The sequence below is a fragment of the Dermochelys coriacea genome, chromosome 4 (assembly GCF_009764565.3).
Source record: "Dermochelys coriacea isolate rDerCor1 chromosome 4, rDerCor1.pri.v4, whole genome shotgun sequence".
NCBI lineage: Eukaryota > Metazoa > Chordata > Testudines > Dermochelyidae > Dermochelys > Dermochelys coriacea.
Genome location: NC_050071.1, coordinates 25,179,250 through 25,204,286, shown reverse-complemented (window position 1 = coordinate 25,204,286; position 25,037 = coordinate 25,179,250). Strand labels below are relative to the sequence as shown.

General features: G+C 40.3%; 1 protein-coding gene across 19 annotated transcripts in view; it reads right to left on the bottom strand.

The window, feature by feature from the left end:
• PDLIM5 (PDZ and LIM domain 5) overlaps positions 1-25,037 on the bottom strand; it is a 179,610-nt gene that overhangs the window by 24,253 nt on the left and 130,320 nt on the right. For all 19 annotated transcript variants that reach the window (XM_038399133.2, XM_043512623.1, XM_043512638.1 and 16 more), the window contains one exon: positions 11,875-12,059. In XM_038399133.2, the coding sequence (XP_038255061.1) occupies positions 11,875-12,059 (185 nt within the window). The remainder of the gene's footprint in view (positions 1-11,874; positions 12,060-25,037) is intronic.

Below are 25,037 nucleotides of genomic sequence, written 5' to 3'. Positions count from 1 at the left end.
TAACCACAAATATTCAGATTTCTAAATACATTCTGCTTCTTACCATGTTCTCAAAAGTTACAGTTTCACACTGCAAGTAAATAGTTTAATTTGAATGGCTGACATTTACAAATTACTTTACTGTGGTTTCACAATGGGTTTTGCTTGGCTAAGTCTAAGTTCACATTAGTTAACTTTTAAAAGAATAAAGTTCTTGTGGCTTGCTGTCATATGACAGCGTAATAATTTAGATTAACTGAAAAATTACTAAAAAACAAAACTATAAACCAGATTGGAAGTTCTGGTGTTTTCATCCATCAGTCATATTATTCTTTATAGATAACTGGTGAGACAAGGATTTTTATGTTTTCACTAAAAAAAAAAAAAAAAGGTGTGCATTATGCAATGGCTAACTTTGATTAGCTTTCATTTCAGTGAAAAGGGCAGGACCTTTTTAGATTCAAAGTCTCATTTTTACCAGATGTCAGTGTACCAACATATAAGGTTCCTCCTCTCCAGTTTGTAAAGCTACACCAGTTTCTTTTCCAAATTCAGACCACAGTTCTCACTGCACACAGATAGTCAGTCACTCCCTTTTAATTAACTGTGCCTTTAACCATACTTTAAAATTGCCCATTCTGTAAAGAAAGTGAATAGAGATGAGCTGAACTGATTTGTCACTCTCAGGAGTGCAGAGCCTTGAAAACAAAGGTGATGTTAATAGTGAGGCTAGGCTGAACCTCCCAGCTTAAAGCATTTCTAAGAACAATGGGCCATCCAGTTCTCTATCACGTCTGAAAGCGGGGAAAACGCAAAACAAGAAAAGAATAAAAAATTGAAAAGAAGGAGAGAGAGAGAATAGGTCATAGTCATTCTCTGTATTGATCTCTAGAGAAAAACCTTTCTGAAAGGATAAGCATTTTGTTGTAATGTAATAGCTCTTGATGGGCTGTTGGTAGCAGTAATTAAACTCAGGATCTCTGAACCAACCTTGTGCTGTCTGAGCTAATGGCAAAACTCCCACAGACTTCAATATGGTCAAAATTTCAACCAGGTTCCTCAGTAGGAAGGCTGTAGTAGACTCAAACCTCTACCCATGATACAATTGCCAGCAGGTGGGGGACAGTGAGCTTTTGTCTTGGTTACATTGTCACCATATGTAGGATAGGCTGTCCCATCATGGTTAGTGCCAGGTTTAAATTTTCTCACACATTGGAGATTCTGCCTAAGGGTGCCAAGGGAACAAGCAAGAACAAAGAACAGCTATCAAAGTGGAGAATTACAGAAAGATGACACTACAGAGAATAAATGGTAAATTTATGTCTCGCAAACATATGAGGACAACTGCAGGGAAATAACAGAATTTTTCAGACAAAGACCTCTGGGGAACAATTCGTCTATGTTTAAAGCCAGCTTCCAAAATGCTCTCTCCATCAAACAGAGCATGTGCTTAACACATGTTGCTGGCTCAGGATTAGGCAACTGACAGTTGTAGCTATTGAAGAATATGCTGACATTCCAATCTTGCTTCTGCTGGAAAGGGATTGTGTATCTTAGTGTGATCGGGCTGAGAAGTAAGATGAAAAAAAGATATAGTACAAAAACAAAGTTAATATACTCTGGTAGCAGTTCACTTAGTATTACTCACTTAAAAATTAGTTTGTCTTCTGAACCTTACATCACAAACCCTCCATATCTGATCCTATCACTCAGCTACAAGGTCTAGGGGGCAAGAGAGCTGCTGACTAAAATGCAATACGCTTTCCCAGATAGAAAATTGATTTTTAGGAGCTGCACCTGTACCACTTCACTTCAGACCCCCTAAACGAAGCAGGAACCTCAGGAAATCTACTGGAAATCCTCTGGATGGCACTTTTCCTCCTAAGTCAGCACTGTGCGATACCCTCGCCCCCCGACTTCAGTGTAGGTAGCAGGGTGATCTTTCATTAAAATATATATAACTGGAATCCTAGCCATTTCTGACTATTAAAGGTCCCATTAGATGGTCTACAAAACGCATTTGTGCCCTGGCCAAATTCCAATTCGGGTAACTGAGGTTTCTGAATAATTCTATCTTAAAATGCCCCAGCAATGTCAATTTGACATGGCATTATTCTTCACTTCCTCTCAAGCTGCTGTGGACCGTTACTGTGTGCTGTGCAACAGCTGCTGCATTTCACCTAAGAAGAGAGTGCATGTCAACGGTGAACAAAAGCAATTCCTGTGTATGTGTTGAATGCATAAAGTGGTGGTGTGGTGAAGTGCTTTGGGGCTCTTTGGGAATGAGCAGTGCTACATAATATTTAGCTACTGATTAGTAAAATGACACTGGAATGTAGTCATAATTCTGTCAAGAGTAATTTGTTTGCAAGAAGATTCAAATCTTGGCAAGAATTTCTCCCCTTGGCTATTGCGCAGAAAATGACAAGTTCATCAGCTAGACTTGATATTAAATCATGTTTAACAACATAGTTGTAGTTACATTTTCCACTCCTGGTGTGCATGTACTCCATACACGAGACATGGAGGTTACTTACTGTGACTGAAAGTTCTTCAAGGCGTTTGGTTCCTATTTATATTCTACATGTGGGTATGCAGGAGCACCATGCACCCCAGTCGAGATTTTAACAAGCAGTGTCCATTGGCCCACATATGCACAGTTTATCTCTGCTCCCGAGTGAGGGGCTAAGAGGCAGCATGGGTCGATGCCCCCTCAATTCCTCTTCTTCCCGCTAACCCAATCAGATCTAAAGCAGAGGGGAGAGAGGGCAAATAGTGGAAAACAGAGTGGAACCGCACATCTTGAAGAACTTCTAGTTCCAATAAGTAACCTCTGCTTCTTCTTTGATTGCTGATCCTTATCTGCATTTCACATGGTGATTGGCAAGCAGTGCTCAGACTCAAGGTGGATGCAAGGAAGCTGACAGCAAAGACGCATGTAGTATCGCAGATCTCACTGCTGCATCTGCAGCAAAGGCCTGGCCTAGTGCATATCATGTAGCAAACATGCATATGGAGCTTAGGTGGCTGCTCTGCATATGTGCTGCATAGGGACCTCCTGCAGGGATGCTACCATGGTGGCCTGCACTCTTGTGGAGTGGGCCGCTATACCCGTTGGGAGGCATGATGTGAGCTAGCCTGTAGCGCTAGATAATATCGCTAGAAAACCACTCGGAAATCTTTTGAGAGACTATAGCTTGACCATGAGATCTCTCTGCTATTGCGACGAAGACTCTTGGAGACTTTTTGATGGGTTTGGGACTTTGCAGGTAAAAAGCCAATGCACGCCGGTCATCGAGGGAGTGAAGTCTTGTCTCTTCAGGAGAAGCGTGTGGTTTTGGAAAAATGACAGATACGTGAATGCATTGGTTAAGGTGAAATTTGGAGATGACCCTGGAGAGAAATTAAGGGTGAAGGCGAAGGGCTACCATGTTCTTCTGACATACATAAAGGGAGGGTCTGCCAACAGGGCTCCAACCTCGCTCAACCTCCTGGCTAAAGTGATGGCTGCTAGAAACGCCACCTTCATGGATAGATGGAACATAGAACATGTTGCTCAGGGTTCAAATGGAGGTCTAGTAAGTTTCGACAGCATGAGGTTAAAATCCCACAGTGGTGCTGGTTTAATGACTTGCAGAAAGGCCTGGATGAGACGCTTCGTGAATTGTGTCATAGCTGGGTAGTAAAGACAAAACGTCCGCCTACTGGAGGGAAGAAGGCACTAATGGCTGGCTGTGAGGTTGATTTGTAATGAGCTGATCGAGAGACCAGATTTCCTGGGAGACTAGAAATAATCTAAAACAATCGGGGTGCTTGAAGAGACTAGGTAAGACTGACTGCGCTCTACCAGGCAAAGAAATGCCTCTCTTAAGCCAGATAGCAGGTCCTAGTCAAATCTTTTCTATTCTGGGCAAGTGTAGCCTGGATGGGAGTTGAACAAGAGTGCTCTGCTTCTGACGCTCATCCAAACACCAGGCCATAAGGTGAAGCGAGCCCAGGCTGCGGTGTTTGACTCTGTCCTGCATCAGGAGTTCTAGAAAGGGATGGATCTTTATTTGGAGGGTGATCTGACATTGACAGAAGCTTTGGGAATCAAAGCGGTCTGGGACAGTACAGTGCTATGCGAGGGGGTGCCGGCCTTGTCATGACGATTCTTTCTCAGGAACTGTGGAAGCAGGGAATGGGAGGAAAGGCATATTTGAAACCGTGCACTCATGACAATAGAGTGTCGCCTTCGGAGTTGCAGCCTGTGGCTTCCCTGGAACAATATGGGGGAGGTTTTTGTTCATTTGTGATGCAAAGAGGTCCCACAGAGGTGTGCCCCACCTCGTGAAAACGTCTGTCAGAATGGAGTTGTGGATTTCCGATGTGTGGTCTGCCGAGAACTAACTGCTGAGGTCATCGGCTAAGAAGCTGTGAACACCCAGGAGGTATACCACCTGGAGAGTGACCTTGTGCCTGATGCACCAGTTCCAAAGTCTGACTGCCTTCAGACAAAGCAGTAGAGACTTTACTTCTCCCTGTTCATGTAGACCAGGGTGGTCTGACATTAGCTAGATGTGGAGGGAGTGAAAGAGTGCGAGGAAGACCTTGCATGCAAGGCAGACTGCCCACAGCTCTAGGATGTGGGTATGTAGTCTGGCCTCTCATGGAGTCCACATTGACCTGCACAGCGTGACTGTTCAGATGGGTGCCCCACCCGAGAATGGAAGCATCTGTTACAATGGTGAGACAGAGTGGGAGTAGAGAAGGGGACTCCCATTAATACCTCGTCTGGATTTGACCACCAAATGAAGGAGGTGATGATACTGGTAGTAACAGTCACCTTGAGGTTGATATGGTCCTTGTTGGTAGAGTTGAGCCATGCTGGCAGGCAACGTAGATGAAGCCTGTCAAATGGTGTCACATGAGTACATGCTGCCATGGAGAATAAAGCCCTCTTTCTTGATACTGAGGTGAGACATGTTCTGTTGTCCCTCAGAATAAAAAGGATTCCACTTCCTGCTGAAGAATCACCTTGTGAGAACAGTCCCTGAAGGGGGACAGGGACAGGTTTTGTGAGAAAGGCAGGAGAGGGTGCTCGAAGTATCCCTGGAGGATAATTTCCCATACCCATTTGTCTGTTGTGATTAACTCCCAGCTGTGGGAAAAGAGAGTAAGATGGCCCGCAAAAATGACAGAATGGTCAAGTCGCATCAGAAATGTTCAGTGGGTCTTGACTAAGATGTCAAAAATGGCTCCTAGCAGTGGGCTGGGAATGGGTTGTGGTGACAGAATCGGCTGAAAAGCAGGGCTAAGTCTTCTGTCGCTTGTGGGGAGGCTTGTCAGGATGCTGGTGGTAGAGAGCATGAGGAGTAAGCAGCAGTGGTATTGGTTTATAGGTCTACCTTTGGTGCCTCCTCCTTGGGGCTGATGTGTAGATCCCCAGAGAGTGGAGGTTAGGCCTTGAGTCCTTAAATGGAAAAAAAATGCTCTCCATCCTTTAAAAATGTTTGACTCAAAGGGAAGGTCCCTGATCATATTCTGCACTTCCTTGGGGAAGCCCCAGGATTACAAGCATAAATCCCTCCTCCTAACAATACCAGTGGCTGACCTTCTGGATGCTGTATCTGCTGCATAACTGCTGCCCAAAGAGCCGTTTTTGCCACCAATTTGCCCTCCTTTAGAAGGCAGAGGAATTGGTCTCTGTCATCAGGGGAAGTTTGTCCTGAAAGGGAGCAAGCCTAGAACAGTTCAAGTTGTACTTGGCTAGTAAAGCCTGTAATTGGCGATGGGGAATTGCAAGACTGCAGAGAAGACCTTACTTCAGTCTCTTGGAGCTCGTCTCATCAGGTGGTTCTTATGTATTGTGACCTATTTCATGCCGTAGCAGCCTGTAGCACCAGGGAGGTAGGAGAACAGAAATTCGGCTCCCTTTGCTGGGATGAAAATCGCTCCTCTTGGCCATTTTAGGCTTAGAGATGCATGCCGCTGTGCTGTACCAATATGGCCTCATTAACTGGAAGAGCCACTTACTTGGGCTCTGTGGCTGTGAAATGTCTGTCACACAAAGTTTTGGGTCTTGGACTTTCTCCAGGGATATTTGGAGATCATTAGCCACTCTTCATATCCTGTTTCAGAGTACCAGCCGTGTTAGTCTGTATTTGCAAAAAAGAAAAGGAGTACTTGTGGCACCTTAGAGACTAACAAATTTATTAGAGCATAAGCTTTCGTGAGCTACAGCTCACTTCATCGGATGCATCGTAGCTCACGAAAGCTTATGCTCAAATAAATTTGTTACTCTCTAAGGTGCCACAAGTACTCCTTTTCTTCATATCCTGGTATTGCCAAAAGTCCACTGATGGGGATGGAAAAAAAGGAGATGAAATATGAGATAAGAAGGAACTGAGGGGGGCATTGACCTGTACAGTATTTTATACCCTCATTCGGGAGCATGAGGAGACCTACTACACAGGTGCAGGCCAGAGACTGTCCAAATCTCTGGACTCAGGCACATGCTTACCCATGGGCAGAATGCATATAGGGACCAGCAATCAAAGAAGAATGGATTCTCATCCTGCATGTCCATGTGCCCCATAGGACAAAGGACGGAGCCAGGAACAACTGTCCCTTACTTCCTTTGCCAATACAGAATCCTAGATGAACAGAACTTCATAGAAGAGGTGTAGGGAGTTCCACTGTGGAAAAACTACAGTTCCTGTAGGGTAAACAACTGTTTTCTTCAAGTAATCGTTTACACAGCTTCCATTTTTGCTGACGAACGATCAGTTGTCCATTTGCGTGGAGGTGAGCACTAGGACAGAAACTGCAGTACAGCCCTACCAATCATTATCTGATCTAGAATCTTTCACTAATGAGTAGACACTTGTGTATGTGTGGACCGAGCTCCATGTAGCTGCCCCATAGATTTCAGAAATTGGGACATTCTTCCAACAGGAAAGAGAGACTGCCTGAGCTCCAGAGGTGGCTAGGTGGTTCTAACCTGGCTAACTCATAACATGTCTTCATACAGGTTGGAGGCGCACTTATGTAACCTCTGAGAACATAGCCTGACCCTTACACCTCTCTGCAAAGGCCACTAACGTCAAGGTGTGTTTCTGAATGGATTTGTCCTATCAATGTAAAAAGAAATTGCCCTTATTGTAGCATGTTTGTGAGATTTAGCTTCCTCTGAGGTTGAATGAGGCTTGAGAATAATACTGGGAGCTAATAAGCTGGTTTATGTGGAATTCTGAAACAATTAGGATGAGGCCTTTGAGTGAGCCTGTCCTTATGGAACACTGTATAAGGGGTATCCGTCATGAAGAGTTGAATTGCCCCATCCTTCGAATCAATGCCAATTGCCAGTAAAAAGGCAATCTTCACAGATAAACAGTAAAAGGAACAGGTTGTTAAGAGTTCAAAAGAATCCATTCAACCAGGTGACCCTATATTGAAGTCCCAAGAAGGAGGGGGCTTCTGAGATTGGGGGAAACAAATGAAATGAGACCTTTGAGGAATCTAGCAACTGTGTGTGTGGGGGGGAATATGGTCTTATCATGAACTACAGGATGATGTGTAGATATTGTAGCTAAGTGTTCTCCCCATGGAGCTGACAGACAGTCCCAAAAGTTTTGTTGTTAGTAGGTAGTCATGTTAGTAGGGAGACATGACACTGCGCTGCTCACATAGAAAATCTTTTCTATTTTTCTAAATAGATCAGCCTGTGTATTTCTTGCACTACCTTCTGCTGGTGCTGACTGAAGATGACCCTCTTGAGTTAGATCTATGATGCCTTTTTTGGGGTAATGGGGAGGGAGGGGAATCAGTTTGGAGGAATACTCTGTTTGCTGCTTATTGTAGGCACATTAGAAGACATTACCCTGACTACTGATTGATTTGTGTAGTCTGAAGTTATATAAAGAAAACCGCCCATAATGCTCATGCTATGTATATAGCACATGCACCCAATCACACATCTGCAGCTTCTTTGGACACCAAACTGAAACCTACCGCTGTGTTCAGCTTTGTTACGAATACAGCGTGATATGATGTACAACATACAATTTTAAAACTCCCCCAGATGCCACTAATACTATCACTTTGAAATGTGTACAATATTATCACTACTGCTAAAAAATGCTTGAAATAATCTTCAAATGTTACAAACCTGCTATTAATAGCAAATGAATATGGACAGACTTCTACATTTTAATTATTTCCAAAGACAGACTTCCACTTTTATGAAGTATGAAATATATTTTAACACTGCTGTACGCATGCATTTCATGTTAGTAAAAATGAGAACCAGCTTTCTTCTTAGAAAGCCATGGAATTACTTTCATTATGTAACAAATAGGCACCTTAGAAAATTCCACTTAGCATAGATCTGCACCTTTAGGCTCCTAAATACCTTTATAAATCCAGTCTGAATTGGTTTTAGACTGTGAAGTGCCAGGAATTTCACTACAAGGACACAGAAAGCTTTAGGTACACGGAATGCAACCAGGAAATAGGATTAGTGGCTGAATATAAAATATGCCTTGAAATGGTTGAATTTCTTTGTTCTGTTTCTTAAATGCATGATTACTTTTATCCAAAATGCTGAACTCCTGAGGAGTTGTGCTCGTCAGAGAAAAGTTGCTGGTCTTAACTTCAGTGAGTAAGTTTAGGCTCAGGGAGACCTTGAAGGTTTCCATTTTGTAAAATATATGCCTGAGAAAAAGAAGAAGATCCAATCTCTGCTGTAATGCTGTTGTAACCATGCCTAGATCTCTTTCATCTGCTGGTTTTGCATTACTACCTTCTTCAAAGACTTCTGGGTAACACATGCTATCTAAAACCACAGGTGAGCCTACGTCAGGTTTAAAAGGGCAGATCTCAAACGAAACCTGAAATATAATCTCTGGTCAAGCTTGAGATACCTTGGCGGCTGTTAACATTTCAATCAAATCGTGAAATGCAGCCTCTTCATTATTTCTCAACACAGTGACAAGTATACCTACCTATACTGCCCCGCCAGACTGAAATTCAGATGGCTTAAAAAAATAAATAAAATAAAAAACATTTAGAAATAGCAGAAATTCTACTTTTTCCTCCTCAGTGTTTTAACAACCAAATTGCATTTAGACACAGGCAGTCTAAAGAACAGCAGGATAAGTAAAACAACATGACATAAGGAAAGCCAGAAAGCCTCACCTCTTATGCTATCTTTTCCCCAGCCTTTTTTATATTTTTATTGGAAAAGACAGTGACCTGAGATGTAGCTCCCCAGGAAGCTGGCTACATTTAAGGCAATCTATGCCTGTTTCTCCTAAAACAATCTATCCCAAAACTTTACAGCAGGATAATAGGCTAAAGGCATAGAACTTCTCTACAGTTAGCCGATCACCTTGAACTAGGATGAAGGAAGCTTTCTCTTTTGTTTTAGAGTAGCAGCCGTGTTAATCTGTATTCGCAAAAAGAAAAGGAGTACTTGTGGCACCTTAGAGACTAACAAATTTATTAGAGCATAAGCTTTCGTGAGCTACAGCTCACTTCATCGGATGCATTTGGTGGAAGCTGTAGCTCACGAAAGCTTATGCTCTAATAAATTTGTTAGTCTCTAAGGTGCCACAAGTACTCCTTTTCTCTTTTAATTTTGTTACTTTATTGTCCAGGGGGCCAGGTGTTGATTATTCAACCTAACGCTTTACTGCACCAGCCTCTCTCTTGTGCCTGCTAGCACACAGAATGAAGTTGCTTTCATTCAAATAGAATACCTGATTTTAACAGCCTAGCTGGGATTCACACTAATAGAGCCTTTTGATCTGGCAGAATCAGTTTGTATAGCTCTTAGAATTGTCAGATGTTAATAGGAACATCGTCAAGGCTTAATGATGTAAAACTGGAACACTTACACATTCAGCCCTCCCTCCACTATATAGATGTCTCAAAGACTTGGAATTCTTAGAAAATGCTGGAATACGAAAAAGCAAAAAACACGATCAGAAGCCCTGAACTCATGAGCAACAAACAAGATAATGTGCAATGGATTTAAAAAAAGAAATCAGGCTGTGTTTCTTTCTGCTTTGCATCACCAACATAAAATACTAATTTTTCAAGGGATACAGTATACTCATATATTTACAAAGATTAGTAAGAAATCTGATGTAATTCATCCTTATACATCTTTCTTTCTCCATGCTTATATGGCACTTATCCTGCTCCCATCAAAAAAAAAATCCATCCCAAGCATTACATTTACATTAATGCTGCAGTAGCGTATCAACCTATTGAAATTGACTGTTGTACTGCTGAAACACCAAGCATTAAAATGGATCTCTGCAAGTAAAATAAATCAATCATCTTGTGGAAACAAGCACTAGAACACTGGGAAAGAATTCATAATTTAGACAAATATTTAATGTGACATGTCACTATTTAATACACAGGTACCACAGTCACACCAATGCTTGCTACAACTGCACGATGATCTGAAGGCATAACTTTTAAGAGGATATTTTTAAGACCGCTAATTTAAAGAAAAGCATTCAGTAAAAATATAGACTGTTTTAAATTTAAATAAACCCTAATTGTGTCAGTCATTCTGCTGTCTTAAGAAAATCCTTACTCTGTGACAGTGCTACAAATGAGTATACAAGTGACAGTGTACTGCCATCATGAGGATCTTTGGTAGTACTGCCTGTTCAAACCATAATATATTGTCATCTTTATTAAAGAGACAATAATAATACTCTATGTTCCAAAGACTCCATTATAAAACATCCAGCATGAACACCGTATGTTCTCGCCCCATTTTTACATTGGGCTCATTGAGATTTATCTTCTAGCCTGTATGGATTTTTTGTCAAAAAAGGAAACTCGCTTAACAGTAGGATTAAATAAATAAATAAATAAATAAATAAAAGCTACTTAGTGGGTCATGTTCCATCAGAAGCGCAAGAAAGAAAACCCATCTCATTCTTACAAGGAAACTGATTGTTATAATTTGATCATCAATAAAAACTTCCCTGGTTATTTACAAACGAATGTTCAAGTACAGCCTGGGGCCAAAGATAATCTCAGTTTGAGAAGCAATGTAATTAAAAAGGGTTATACCATCTCAGTATACTACATGTCATTACCACAAAATGAAGATGAATTTTCATGTGGCATATTCCTTAGAACAAATACTTATGGAAAATAAACACCTTTTCTCCTGGATCACACCACTGTCTTGCTCTTTTGGTTTTTTAAAAGTGACCATGTGTATATTCTCCATAAGAAAGCTATCTCAGCATTGGTGCACATGGATAACATTTACTAAAACATGTTCAAAGTTAAAAAAAACCCACAACCTTTCAGATTGTTCTTGCAGGAACCAACCTTTAAAATCTGCGCTATAAAAACTAAAAAAATTGCATTTTCCCTTTTTGGTACCAAACCAGAAATACCAAACACTTAACCAGCTCCGCATAATGTCGATGAATGATTTTCAAAATATATAAAATCCAGCTGGAAGAAGGGCATAGTGGCAACATACTATATGTATTTTTCTTCTTCACTGACAAAATATACCACACACACAACTGGGAAATGTCCCCTTATAAAATTTTAAATATCGTTTATCTGACTTTAACAAACAAACAAAGAATTTGAGATTTCAACTTTTACTCACAATATGAAAATCAATTACATACATGGGACATTCACAAAAAAGATACAGGGTCAGGCCCACAAGTACATTTGAAATGAAATTGACCTAAAAAGTAACAGCAATGAATATTATTAAATGACAAAATTGGATGAGTAATCCAAATTAAATAATCTGAATTTAAATATTCTTTTACTTATTATAGTCAAATAAACTTGACTATTTTAATAAGGTATCTAAAGTTCTCTAAGTGAGTAAGAAAGGCTTCTTTAAAAAGTTACCTGCTTGGTTCGAAGGTTGCCAACCTGAGTATTTGACAGCACTCTGAGGTCCGGTTGGTTTAAAGGCTGTAGCAGATGTGATATTGGCTGCAGCTGGTTTGGTATCAGTTTTGTCTGGACTTACAGGCATGCTCCTCACTGAGGCAGCGGCATAAGCAACAGGCTGTGAAGCCTCCAGGGAATCACTGTTCAGAGACAAAAAGAGTATTTCTTACCCAAAACAGGAACACACTGAAGTGATGGTATATGTAAGTCCAAGATGTAAAGGGTTTTCCATTCATACTAAACCATGAGTTGCATGAGCAGTTTTTAATCACAATTGTACTTGAAATTAGTTTCTCTTATGCAAAAAGTCACAGTTGGTCCCAAATCCTACAAAACCTTGCCCGCAAGACGCCTTTTTAAAATCAAAATTTATTTAAAAACTAAGCCTACCTATCTTTTCTCTTCTCCGCTGTGCATAATCTCTCTTACTGAGGGGTTGTTTTTTTTGAATACTGCAAAAAACTAAATGTTCCTGCTAAGACCAATTACCGGTATATACTTTTTAAAAGCTATTTTCTTAAAATTTCCACAAATAGTCAACATAAAAGTCCCTTTTACAGCATCTTTTCTAAACACCTAAATTTGTCACTGAACAGGAATAGAGGTAGAATTCTCTACTGCAAACTCAGCATGACCCGAAGACTATTCCATTACTGACTTTTAAAATATATTAACATTTTCTTCCTGGATAGTGGGTAAGTGACCATATGTTCATGCTTTATTTGTAGCTCTCAATAAAAATGTCAGCACAAAAATGACTGACACACATAAGTGATGGGCAACTACATTCCCATATCTAATTATTTTAGTATTTGAAAAGAGCTTTAGTGGTTTCATACCTGCATGTACATAATATTTTATATTCCCTTTTTAAGGAAGTTTAAAGCTGTCTCCATGTCTTAAGGTATGTACACTTCTGTTATTTAAAAAATATAATCAGTGGCCACTAATTAAGCTACTGGAAGAAAATGCTTCATTTCTAATTTCTGCCAACTGTTGGAAAGCACAAACATCTCAAATAAAGATTTGTGCAGGGTTACTTGTTTTAAAAACCCTAGTATTTATCTTTGAAAAATGAAAAATATTTTAGTAAGAAACCTTTAAAATAATACTATACTTGCTAATGAAAGTAATTTGTAAATGAATAGAACCACAAACAGCAGGAAACACTATTTCTGTAACACAAAGATATGGCAGAACAGATCAACAGAGCCAAAGCCATATCCATATTTTGTCCCTCCTTGAAATCTGAAATTCTAACACCTCTGAAATCCTATAAACTTTACAACTCTTCAGCACATGTGGATTGACTGCCATGTACTGAAACACAGCTATGCTTGGTATTAGCATATGATAACAAGTTTGTCTCGTAAAAATCCCTGAGACTTTTTAGTGAAAACTAGTTAATACATGTGCACAATAATGATTTGTCTATAAAAAAAAAGAATTTTAATACTCTCCAGCGCTATCCCGCATTATGAATTAGTGACCTCGCCTTCTGTTTGGCAGTAACAGTGAAGTGTCAATATTTCATGTGCCTAATCCACAAATAAGGAAATTCAGACTTAAGTTAAAACCAAATCCTCAGTTCACCTCATTGTATTTACAGCAGCTATTGCAATTACACAAACCTTTAATTATTGGAATAGTTGTGATCAGCTACCATGGTGACTGATTTACTATTTATTGTATGTATGTGCAGTGAGACACACTAAGCATAAAAAGGAAACCCCCATATTCTATAGCGTTAATATGTTTGTCAAAAAATTGTTGGAGGCACAAATCCATAGATTACTGATTCTTTAGAAGCTTAAAATATACACCCTTTCAACAGCAGACTTTAAGGAGATGTTAAGGATCTGTAGTATCAAAGTGTGTATATTTGAAGACAATCAAAAAGGACATGGTTAAATAGTAGCCCATCTACTGATGAGGATTAGACACTTAGGCCTTGTCTTAACTATGAAAAAAGGTCTATTTTTAACTTGAGCAAAATTCTAGGGAAGAAAGCCAATTTGTAGTTTTCACATAAGTGAGTTGGTTGAATTAAACCCTAGGTTCCCCCAGGGCCTTAAAACTTGACCTGCTAACTTACAAGAAAATGACAAATTGCCTCATCCTCACAGGGCTTTTACCTCAAGTCAAACTCAGAACACATTTTTTCATAGCAAAGGAGAAGGCCTGTTCTGGCCCCTTTATGGTGGGTAAAAGGGCCAGAGTGGCATAAAGGGACACAAAAAGCCCTGGTTCCAGCTGGGGGAGTGCTTGTCCCAGGAAAATTCTATGGAAAACAGTTGTAAAGATGTTTTCCAATGACCCTGTCTCAAGTCCTGGCATAGAGGGAGCGCCAAGGGCATGGATCAAGAGGTGAGAAGGCCACATTACAGTCTGGACCGCAATATGCAGCACTGTGGAGATTTTGAGTAGTGCTGCTATACATAGTATAGCCTGGGTAGGCTGCTGTACGTTAAATAGCCCGAGTGCTGTCCCAATTATGCCAAAGAGTATCTCTAGGCCCTGAAACAGCCCAGCATTGAGAGAATACAAAGGAGGCTTAAACCCACTTGAGCATGCCCTTCCCCCATGCCCCACCTTAAAGTACAGCAGAGAGTCTCATCCCAAGAGCACACCACAACGACTTGGACTCTACAGTTGACTTCTGATCAGCGTCCAATTCATTCAAGGTCCCCATCCTGATAGTTAAAAACTTATCATCTTGGTCCAGACAAACAATTCTCCATCCACTACCCTCCCCAGATCACTGGGTGCTCATGTCTACAGTGAGCTAGGATAACTCATGAACTCGAGACAAAGGCACTTTCACTGCTGAGTCCCATGCTGTGGAAATTCCTATCACAGAAGATAAGCATATTCTGTAGTCTTATCATTTTCAAAGGCCAGTTGGAGGGGGAGGGGGGAAAAAATCACCCTTTCATAATAGCCCGTCTTCACTTTCTGTGGCAGATGACAGGGGGAAGAAAAAGTAGGTAATTCAGCCATATCCCAGGACAGCAAGAGCATAGTCTGTGCCTGCTTTTGTTTTTATACTGACTCTTAACTACTATATTACATGCATCTCACTACTATGATGAAGCATATTTTATATTTCACTTAGATTAAATAACAGAAAAAAGTTAGCAGTCAGTGATCAATTGACCTTAATTTGGCCTTCTTTAGGAAGATCCTGTAACAACTTGGGTTGTAACAGTTTAAAGTGACCTTTAAACAGCAGATTATTTTTCCAGGCAGTGTCATTTTTCTATTTTCATTGTACGTTTATGATAAATTTGAAGTACAAACATTGACAGCATGCTTGTTTATTTGGACATTATTTGATTTGCAATTCATTAACACAGTACACGCCTACGGGCTGGTCTACACCAAAAACTTATCAGCACAGCTATGTCTCTCAGCATTGTGAAAAACCCACACCCTTGAGATGTGTAGCTATGCCAACCTAACCCCCCAGTGTAGACAGTGCTATGTCAACAGAAGAATTCTTCCTTTGACCTAGGTATTGCCTCTCAGGGAGGTGGATTGACTACCATGATGGGAGAACCCTTCCTGTTGCTGTTACGTTGCAAGTGTAGACATCACCTACATTTTGGGGGTTTTGTGAACGTAGCCTCCCTTTCTGCATGTGCAATTATCTATTAGTGTAAATGTTATTTGAATGCCTAAGCACCTGATTGCACCAAGAAATCAGGCAGAATCTCCAAATGATATAAGGTGTGCTGCAAAAAAAAAAAACTGGTTGCACAAGAAAAATGAGGTTAAGGCCCTGTTTAAAAAAAAAATATCAAGCTCTAATATAGTAATAACTTAGGCGGTGATCCAAAGCTCACTGAAATCAATGGGAGCCCTTTCATTGACTTTTATGGGTTTTGGCTCAGGGCCCTCAGATACAAGTAAACTTACTCCCATGAAGGCCTCAAAAAAATGAAAGTTATTCAGCAAAGCTGACAGCAATTTGTTTTTCTGCTCCCTTGGCTCTTCAAGTTTTCCCCACACCAGTAGATTTACATCACATTCATCTTGTCTTAAAAACTCAATCAATATGGAAACCAGTCTTACAAGTGCTAATTTTCCCCACAAATCCCTTTCTGATTTGAGTCCATGATTCAGTCAGAGATTGATTAATGGGGTTGTGTATTTAGGGAAGACTGAGGACCTCCTGAATGAGAGTGCTCAAAACACATCTCTGAGACTGTCAAGTTGATTTGATATACCCACCATCACAGCCACTCAGGCAAGAGCCCAATTATAACTTGAGGTTTTTCTCAAGAGACTTACTTTCTTCCTCCATTAGCAAAAATAGAAGCAGTTTCCTTTCCCTCCACTCCAAAAACCAATCACCACCTGACAAACCCACCTTTAAAGTAAAATATGTTCCCTCATACAAGAGCACACGTAAGAAAATCCTACTGAATTAACAACTTCCTTTGCACAAAGACAGCTTTGTTTTTTAAAAATTAGCAAGGTAGAGCCAGATTCTGAGAGGCTATCAATAAGCTCCATTGACTTGCATTCATTCTACCCAACTTACACCATTAGAGAATCTGGCTCAAAAATGGAAAAAGCAATTTCCCAAAGTGGAAGCACCAGATGCTGAAAACACAGCAGCTTGCTGAATTATAATATCCTATTTAAAAAACAAACAAACAAAAAAACATTTGTATGGGATGACAGAGGTAAACCCAGTGGACAATTGCAGTCTTTAAGACCTCTTACAGCTGCTGCTTTATTTTGTGGGGGCAACAATTGATTTATTTTTGTTTATATAGGGATACACAAATCATCTTTAACCATACTAAACTTGAAATATGTACAGAAGTGCAATTTGGAATGCCTAAAGCACTCAGGACAGAAATAGTGAAGTTAAATATCTGCAACTGCAGTCATCTCAAGATATAGATGATGACAGCTCACTGCCTGTGGGCCGTAGTCAGCTGTTGCTATCTGAATCAATCTCATATTTTTTATTAAAGCTTCAACTCCTGGAGTCATGGGATTAGGTGAGACTCCCAGATTTCATTTAAAACCAAAAGGCAAATAAAAAGAGACCAATATATATATTTTTTTTAGAAAAATCTCATTTTTAAGCCAGTTTTCTGATTTTTGAATGCTCAGAGTCCACAATACTGTGCTCCAGATGTAACCAAGGAGAAACTTAACAGAGAAAAGTTCCAAGCCACGGTTTCAGCAGCCCTTGAGATGGAACTCAGACACCTCTTCCTGCTCTTTCTGTCTGAGTGACCAGAGAGATTGAAGTGTTCTCCGACTGGTTTTTGAATGTTATAATTCTTGATGTCTGATTTGTGTCCATTTATTCTTTTATGTAGAGACTGTCACTTTGGTCACTCGATTACAGATCTAAAAGTTGCAATTCTTCAACAAAAAAGCTTCAGAAACAGACTCCAACGAGAGATTGCTGAATTGGAATTAATTTGCAAACTGGATACAATTAACTTAGGCTTGAATAGAGACTGGGAGTGGATAGGTCATTACACAAAGTAGAACCATTTCCCCATGTTTATTTCTCCCTGCCACTGTTCCTCACACATTCTTGTCAACTGCTGGAAATGGCCCACCTTGATCATCACTACAAAAGGTCCCCCCGCCCCCCACTCTCCTGCTGGTAATACCTCATCTTACCTGATCACTCTTGTTACAGTGTGTATGGTAACACCCATTGTTTCATGTTCTCTGTGTATATAAAATCTCCCCACTGAATTTTCCGCTACATGCATCCGATGAAGTGAGCTGTAGCTCACAAAAGCTTATGCTCAAATAAATTTGTTAGTCTCTAACGTGCCACAAGTCCTCCTTTTCTTTTTGCGGATACAGACTAACACTGCTGCTACTCTGAAACCAGGAAAAAAGGGTGGTTATTATCAAGTTAAGTTCAAGATCTCAGTCCAACGGCCTGGGCACTTAAAACTTGAAGATTAAGACAGAGGTTGACACTCCACTACTTTGGCACAATGGAACTTTCTTCCATAAGGATAAAGCTCTTCTGTGTTGAGACTATGGAATTAACTCCCATTGGGACTAAGAGTCATCACAAATCTTTTGCCTGAAGTGCAAGGTACACTTCTTTGACTTGTCTTTTCTAGGCAAATCAGAATAGGATATACACTGAAAACAAACTAAATAAGCAACGAAACACCTACCAAAACAAAAAACACTACCCTGCACACACAGTTCTCACCTGGGGAAGAGGATGAGAGAGAGAATAAACCACACGCCAGATGTTAGTCATGTTGCTTAAAACACTGCTAAAAGGCACTCAATCTATGGTAGTTGAGAGTGATCTAAAAACCAGAATGAACACAATAAAATGATGATAGGTGAGGTGTGAGACAAGCACCAGTTTCTCCCAAATTGCTTTTGGATCTTTACTGTAAATTATGATTAGGAGAATGAAGACAAAATTGAGCAAGTATCAGAAGGTGCTATCTACTTTAGGTACCTAACGCTGAGAAATATGAATAAAACTAAAGCATATAGTGGACTGACTGACAAGCTTAACTGAAAAATAAAGAGAAAAACTCACAATGCTTACGGAATCCAAGTGCCAGGATGCACCCTTCAGTGGAAGTTACATGCGCATTAGAGATACATATTTTGAAGATGATTCTTAAGTCTGATTTCTTGTTGTAAAAAGCCCCTATATGAGGTAGGAATGTGTCGTGTTTGTATAACTTTTAATGCTAATAAAATGGGTAAATGTAAGGTAGAACTTCACATGCTTCCCTGCACGAACTACCAAGGCTTGACTGAACTTCCAGAAATTATGTGTTACAAGCCCACAGGGAGAAGTGACCAAAAATGTACACAGTACAATGTTCCTTTCACTGGATGTCATTTAGTGGGGATTAACGTTTTAATAATCTACTGCTGTTTCCCCTCAACTCTGATTACAGAAATAAGAAGCCAGTTGATTTACCTGTAAACACACTAACTCAAAGCACCCGTGACTTAGGCTTTCCTAATTACGTGTGTAACTAGGAATGCCTCAGTCTGGTACACCCCAGTTTTCCATAGGGGGCAGCCAATAAAATCATTTAGACTTTCAAAGAACTGAAACAAAATTGCATTTAGATAGACATGTTATTGCTCCCGGATGTTTCCAGCAGCTAGAGATATTTTCAGAGCCACGAAGAAGTGGAAGTTTCTAATGCTGCAGAAGCTCTTTTGGAATGTGATGTAACCGTCGCAAATTCTGAAAATGTCTTCTTTGTTACCAGCTGACAAGGGTGCACATGGCTTTTTGTTTTTAAGTATTAACAAAACCTACTTTCTTGCTGCTTCTTAGGAAAGATGACAGTTTCTTGATGAATGGGAGCTTTGAAGGAGTAGCTGCTCTTTTAAAATACAAAAGTATCTGAAATTTTCATATCCCCATTTCCAGTACCATTTGTTATCTCTTCCACTTGGCATGCATCCCGTCCTTTCCTTTATTGTGTACCGTACAATTTTTTAAAATTTTTTTTACTACTTTGTGTGCAGTTAAACCAGCTTGCTAAGTGTCATTTTCCACAAGCAAAATGCACTTCTAAGTGACTGCTTGGATAGCCTTCTGGAAATCTCAAGTTTCTGCATTAAAAAGCATTACATTTTAATCAAGTGAGTTAGGAATCAAAGCATCCTTTTTGAGAAGATCAGTGTAGAAATGTACAGCTACTTAATCTCAGTTCAAGAAATTGTTCTGAGTGAAGGTTCGTAATTTCTTTGATAATAATAGGAATGACAGGGAATTGCATCACTTAGGGAGAATGGGGGGAGACTATAGAAAATTGATTTTAGTTTTCATTGAGAATTCACTCCATGCTTATAGCAACCAACAGAGAAGTAACCTTATACAATATGCCTTGCACTGATATCTGGGATTGATACATTTCCTTGACTACATTGTTCCAGACTTGGAGATTGGATGTGAATAGCCATCACCACCATCTTCATTGAAAAGAACACCACACTAAACTTCACTTTCAGAGTAGCATATTTTGCTAGCACCAATCTGCATGAAGGGTGTTTTAATTCCATCTCCTCGCCTAGAAGCAGTGTCTTTCCAGAAACAGCTCCCAGCAGTCTTGAGCAAATTTATATAAAGAAGGGGTTATGGGAAGTTTAACCATCAGTCTGCAAAGGTCTTCTCCATATGCCCCGGCAACCTGTGTAGTTAATTTCCCTGAAGAATATCAAATCCCTTATGACAAAGGGGAGCGGGGGTGCGAAAGAGTTATAAAAACATGAAAAAAAATGGGGCACCTCATCCTTCCTGGAGCCTCACAAATTCAAGTGGACTAGGATAGCCTTGATTCAGTTACATTACTTCTAAACCTGAATGGTTTAATAAAAACATAAATCTTCCATTGTATTAAATCTTACCACATAATAGTTAAATATGAATCTCAAGCAGAACAAAACTGTGCTGAATACAAAAAGATGTTTGAATAAACTGCTCATACAGTTTACTGAAGATTTGTACTTATAGGAACGCTCATCTTACACTAGAGAAGGAGAGAAAGAAAAAGGATCTTTAATCTGACATTTTCATCTCACATTTGCCATGTCAACGTGGGGAAGCATTATTTTACCTTTTTATAAACTGAACCACAGATCATTGTAGTGACTCACCCAAAGCCACACAGCTGAGAATATCCCCAAGAATCCTGACTCTCCATCACTTGTTGCAACTGTGCACCTACTAGATCACTAAATCATGTGCAATAGCATGGGAAACACATAGTAACTGAAAGTATGTGCAACAGTAAAGAAGGGACTTTTACTTCAATTGATTCAGCACTCTTGATTAAATGCAAGTATCCCAACTCGTCCTTAGCTGTCCAAATGTAGTCCTACTGTTTTCTCTGACAGAACACCTATTACAAATTGTGTCAAAGCTAGCAGATGGCCTTCAAGACAGAAGATGGGAAACCTGCATTTGCTGTTCATTGCACGTCTCCATAAAAAACTCGTAGTTAATTGTATTGATAGGCTGCATCATTGAGTTCAAACTGCTTTTCTTTAGCGAGTGAAGGGAAAATGGAGGATTAAGTCCATGTTTCAGAATATCTGGAAATGTCCATTACACCCTAACCTAGGGAGACATCAAATATATAAGGGAATGAGTTAATTTAGTACATTTTTAACTGCTGGACAAAATTCACTCCCACATGTCCTAGCTTCATTTTCTATATCCTTCTTGCTTAATCAACATGGCTGTTTTAGCCCAGGATGGATCTCTAATTTGGATAGCTAGTCACCTCCTTGAATTTTTTAACCAAAGTAAGCTTTGTTGTCCTCTTCCGCCAGGCCCACCCTCTTTCCCCCCAGGAAATGTGATAATCTTCTATATAATGACACCATTGCAACTTTAAAGTAAAAAATATGCAACAAGTTTCATCAGCTAAAATTCTGGTTTAAATTTTTGGGAACCATACTGACTAGCTATGTCATCTGAAATGACTTGCCATGCTGTGGCTTCTCAAGAAACCAAGCATGAGGTGATGACGAAAATCTATATATTATTACAATCCTCATAAGGTTTGAAAAAAAGCAAAATACATTACATAATGTTCATAGATAATTGTAATTTGCCTGCAGAATGGTTCTGCAGAGTACCTGGTGCCAAGAATATGGAGATAAAAGTCAAGAGAAATTGTAACAAATTCTCAATCCCGCCCCCACCCAACCCATTCATCTTTATAAAAAGGTGTTTACATTTCACATTAAGAATATAAATATTTATATGTTGCTAAAGGTAACAATGTTCCAGTGATTTGTAAAGGAAAAAACATCCAGGATTAAAAAAGAAATAGGATGGGTGAGGCAATGTTATTCATGCTCTGTTTTTCACATCAAGTTCTGTTAAGGAGCATATATAATCCCAACATCAGCAGCACTCTAAAAATCAACTTCACAGCTTCTTTCAGAACAAACAGAAGCCTCAGAGTATGCACCAATTTTAAACCTATGAGGACATGGTACGTTCCTTTTAACCAATTCTGCAGGCTGTAACATACCAGGTACGTGAAGCAGAAAGGTACAGATAGTGCTGCATCATGTTCCTGTTATGCTCCCTCTAAAATGTTTCCATTCAGCAAGAGTAGTTGCCATAGGGGTTAATTTTAGGAAAAGCTTTATATTTTAATTTGCAAATATCAGATAATGTCACTCCTTTGCTTCACAGATAGTAGGGATAGGTCTCATGACTGTAACGTCGGTATAGAAAAGTTCAGAAAATACAGACAGGATAAAAAGGGAAGTGGTGCTGCATTATAGAGCAAGAATATATACTCCTGTTCTGAGGTCCAGAAGGAGGTGGGAGGCAGACTAGCTGAGGGTCTCTGGGCAATGATAAAAGGGGTAATAAACAGAGGTGACATTATGGTAATGGGGTCCACCACAGACCACCAGATCAAAAAGGAATCCTACAAAAAAGTAGAAACATGGCCAATTTGCTAAGGAGGAGTCCAAAAGGATAGTATAAGCCTGCAGGAACAAAACCAGAAAGGCTAAGGCACAAAATGATTTGCATCTAACAAGGGACATAAAAGGCAGTAAGAAGATGTTATTTAAATACATCACGAGCAAGAAAAAGATGAAGCCAAGTGCCGATGGGGAAAGAGAGCCAATAAATGATTACATCAAAAAGACTGAGGTGTTTAATGCCTATTTTGCTGCAGTCTTCACTAAAAAGATTAATTGTGATCAGATACTCAACACAAGTAATATTAACAACCAGGGTGAAGGAATGCAAGCCAAAAGAGGCAAAGAATAGGTTAAAGAATACTTAAGTAAATTTGATGTATTTAAGTTGGTAGGGCCTGATGAAATTCACGTTAGGGTACCACAGGAACTAGCTGAAGCAATCATGTTTCAGAACTCCTGGTGAGATTCCAGAAGCCTAGAGAAGTGCAAACATGATACCTATCTTTAAAACGAGGAACAAAGAGGATATGAAGAATTATAGATGAGTCAGCCTAACTTTGATACCTGGAAAGACACGGGAACTAATTATTAAACAATCAGTGTATAATCCAATTATCCTCCAGGGGCTTATATAGAATAGCCAGGATGGATTTGTTAAAACAAACCATGCCAAACCAACCTGACTTCTTTGAAGGGTTACTGGGGAGGAGACGGGGGGTTGGTGAAGGGGGAAAAAGCAGTAGAGGTGATATCTTGATTTTAAGAAAGGCTTTTGACACAGTCCCACATAACATTCTCATAACTCAACTAGGAAAATATGGTATGGATGAAATTAATTAAAGACCATACTCAAAGAATAGTTATTAATGGTTTACTATCAAACTGGGAGGGTGTATTGAGCAGGGTCCTGCAGAGGTCAGTCCTGAGTCTGGTACTATTCAATATATTCATTAATGACTTGGATAATGAAGCAGAGAACATGCTTATAAAATATGGAGATGACACCAAGCTGAGAGGGAGGGCTTGCAAGCATTTTGGAGGACAGGACCTTGACAAAATTGGAGAATTGTTCTGAATACAATAAGATGAAATTCAACAAAGACAAGTGAAAACTACTTCAATTAGAAAGGGAAAATCAAATGCACAACTACAAATTGGGGAATAACTGGTTAGGTGGGAGCATTGCTGAAAAGGATCCAGGGATTATAGTGGATCACAAATTGAATACGAGTCACCAACGTGAAGCAGTTGCAAAGAAGACGAACAACGTTCTGGGGTGTATTAATAGAAATGTTGTATGCAAGACATGGAAGGTAACTGTCCCACTCTATTCTAGAACACTGTGCTCAATTCTGGGAAACCGCACTTTAGGAAAGATGTGGACAAATTGGAGAGAGTACAGAGGAGAGCAACAGTGAGGTCTGGTTTTCTAAACCTTTTATATGAGGAAAGGTCAAAAATACTGGGCATGTTTAGTCTTGACAAAAGTAGATCTGATAACTAAGGTGACCATTTAGTCATGGAGGTGATGGCAATCACGGATTCCGTGACTTAACTGGCTGTCTGTGATTTCTAGGGCTTCAGGAGGCAGAGGAGGGACTGTGCGCTCCTGCCCTGAAACAGGCTAGCTGGAACCAGGACCCTGCAGCCCCAACCCTGCAGCTTCTGCTGAGGGCTGCAGTCAGACACGCGTGCCCTGGCCCCGTGCCTTAGTTCTGCCAAGGGCTGCAGCCAGGGACACATTCTCCCTAGCCCTGTGGCTTAGTTCTGCCAGGGGCTGCAACCAGGGACACATGCTCCCTAGCCCCATGGCTTAGTTCTGCCAGGAGCTGCAGTCGGGGCCGTGCACCCGAGTCGTGTGGTGTCCAGGGCTTGGAAGGCGCTGCAGCTGGGGCTGTGCACCCTAGCCCCACGGCGTCCCGGGCTCGGTGGGGGCTGCAGCTGGGGCCATGCACCCTAGCCTTACTGATATCTTACTGAAATCTTAGCCTTACTGATAACAGTCTTCAAATATGTGAAGGTGTTATAAAGGAGATGTTGATTGGTTATTCTCCATGTATAGTGAAGGCAAGACAAGATACAATGGGCTTAATCAGCAGCAAGGGAGATTTAGGTTAGATATTAGGAAAAACTTAAATAGAAGGGTAGTTAAGCTACGGAATATGCTTCCAAAAGTGGATGCAGAATTCCCATCACTAGAGGTTTTTAAAAACAGGTTGGACAAAGTCCTGTCAGGGATGGTCTAGGTTTACTTGGTTCTGCAACAGCACAAGGGGCTGGACTTGATCACTTCTCAAGGTCACTTTCAGACCTACATTTGTATGATTCTACATACTCAGATGGGACCATTGTGATCATCTAGTCTGATTTCCTGCACATTGCAGGCCACAGAACCTCGCCCACCCACCCCACCTGTTATAAGATTCCTAACCTATGTCTGGGTTACTGAAATCCTCAAATCATGGTGTGAAGACTTCAAGCTACTAGAGAGAATTCACCATTTAAATTAGTTTAAACCTGCAAGTGACACATGCTGCGGAGGAAGATGAAAACCCCCCAGGATCTTTGCCAGTCTGACCCGGGAGAAAATTCCTTCCCAGCCCCAAATATAGTGATCAGTTAGACCCCTGAGCACATGGGCAAGACCCTCCAGGAAGATACCTAGGAATGAATTCTGG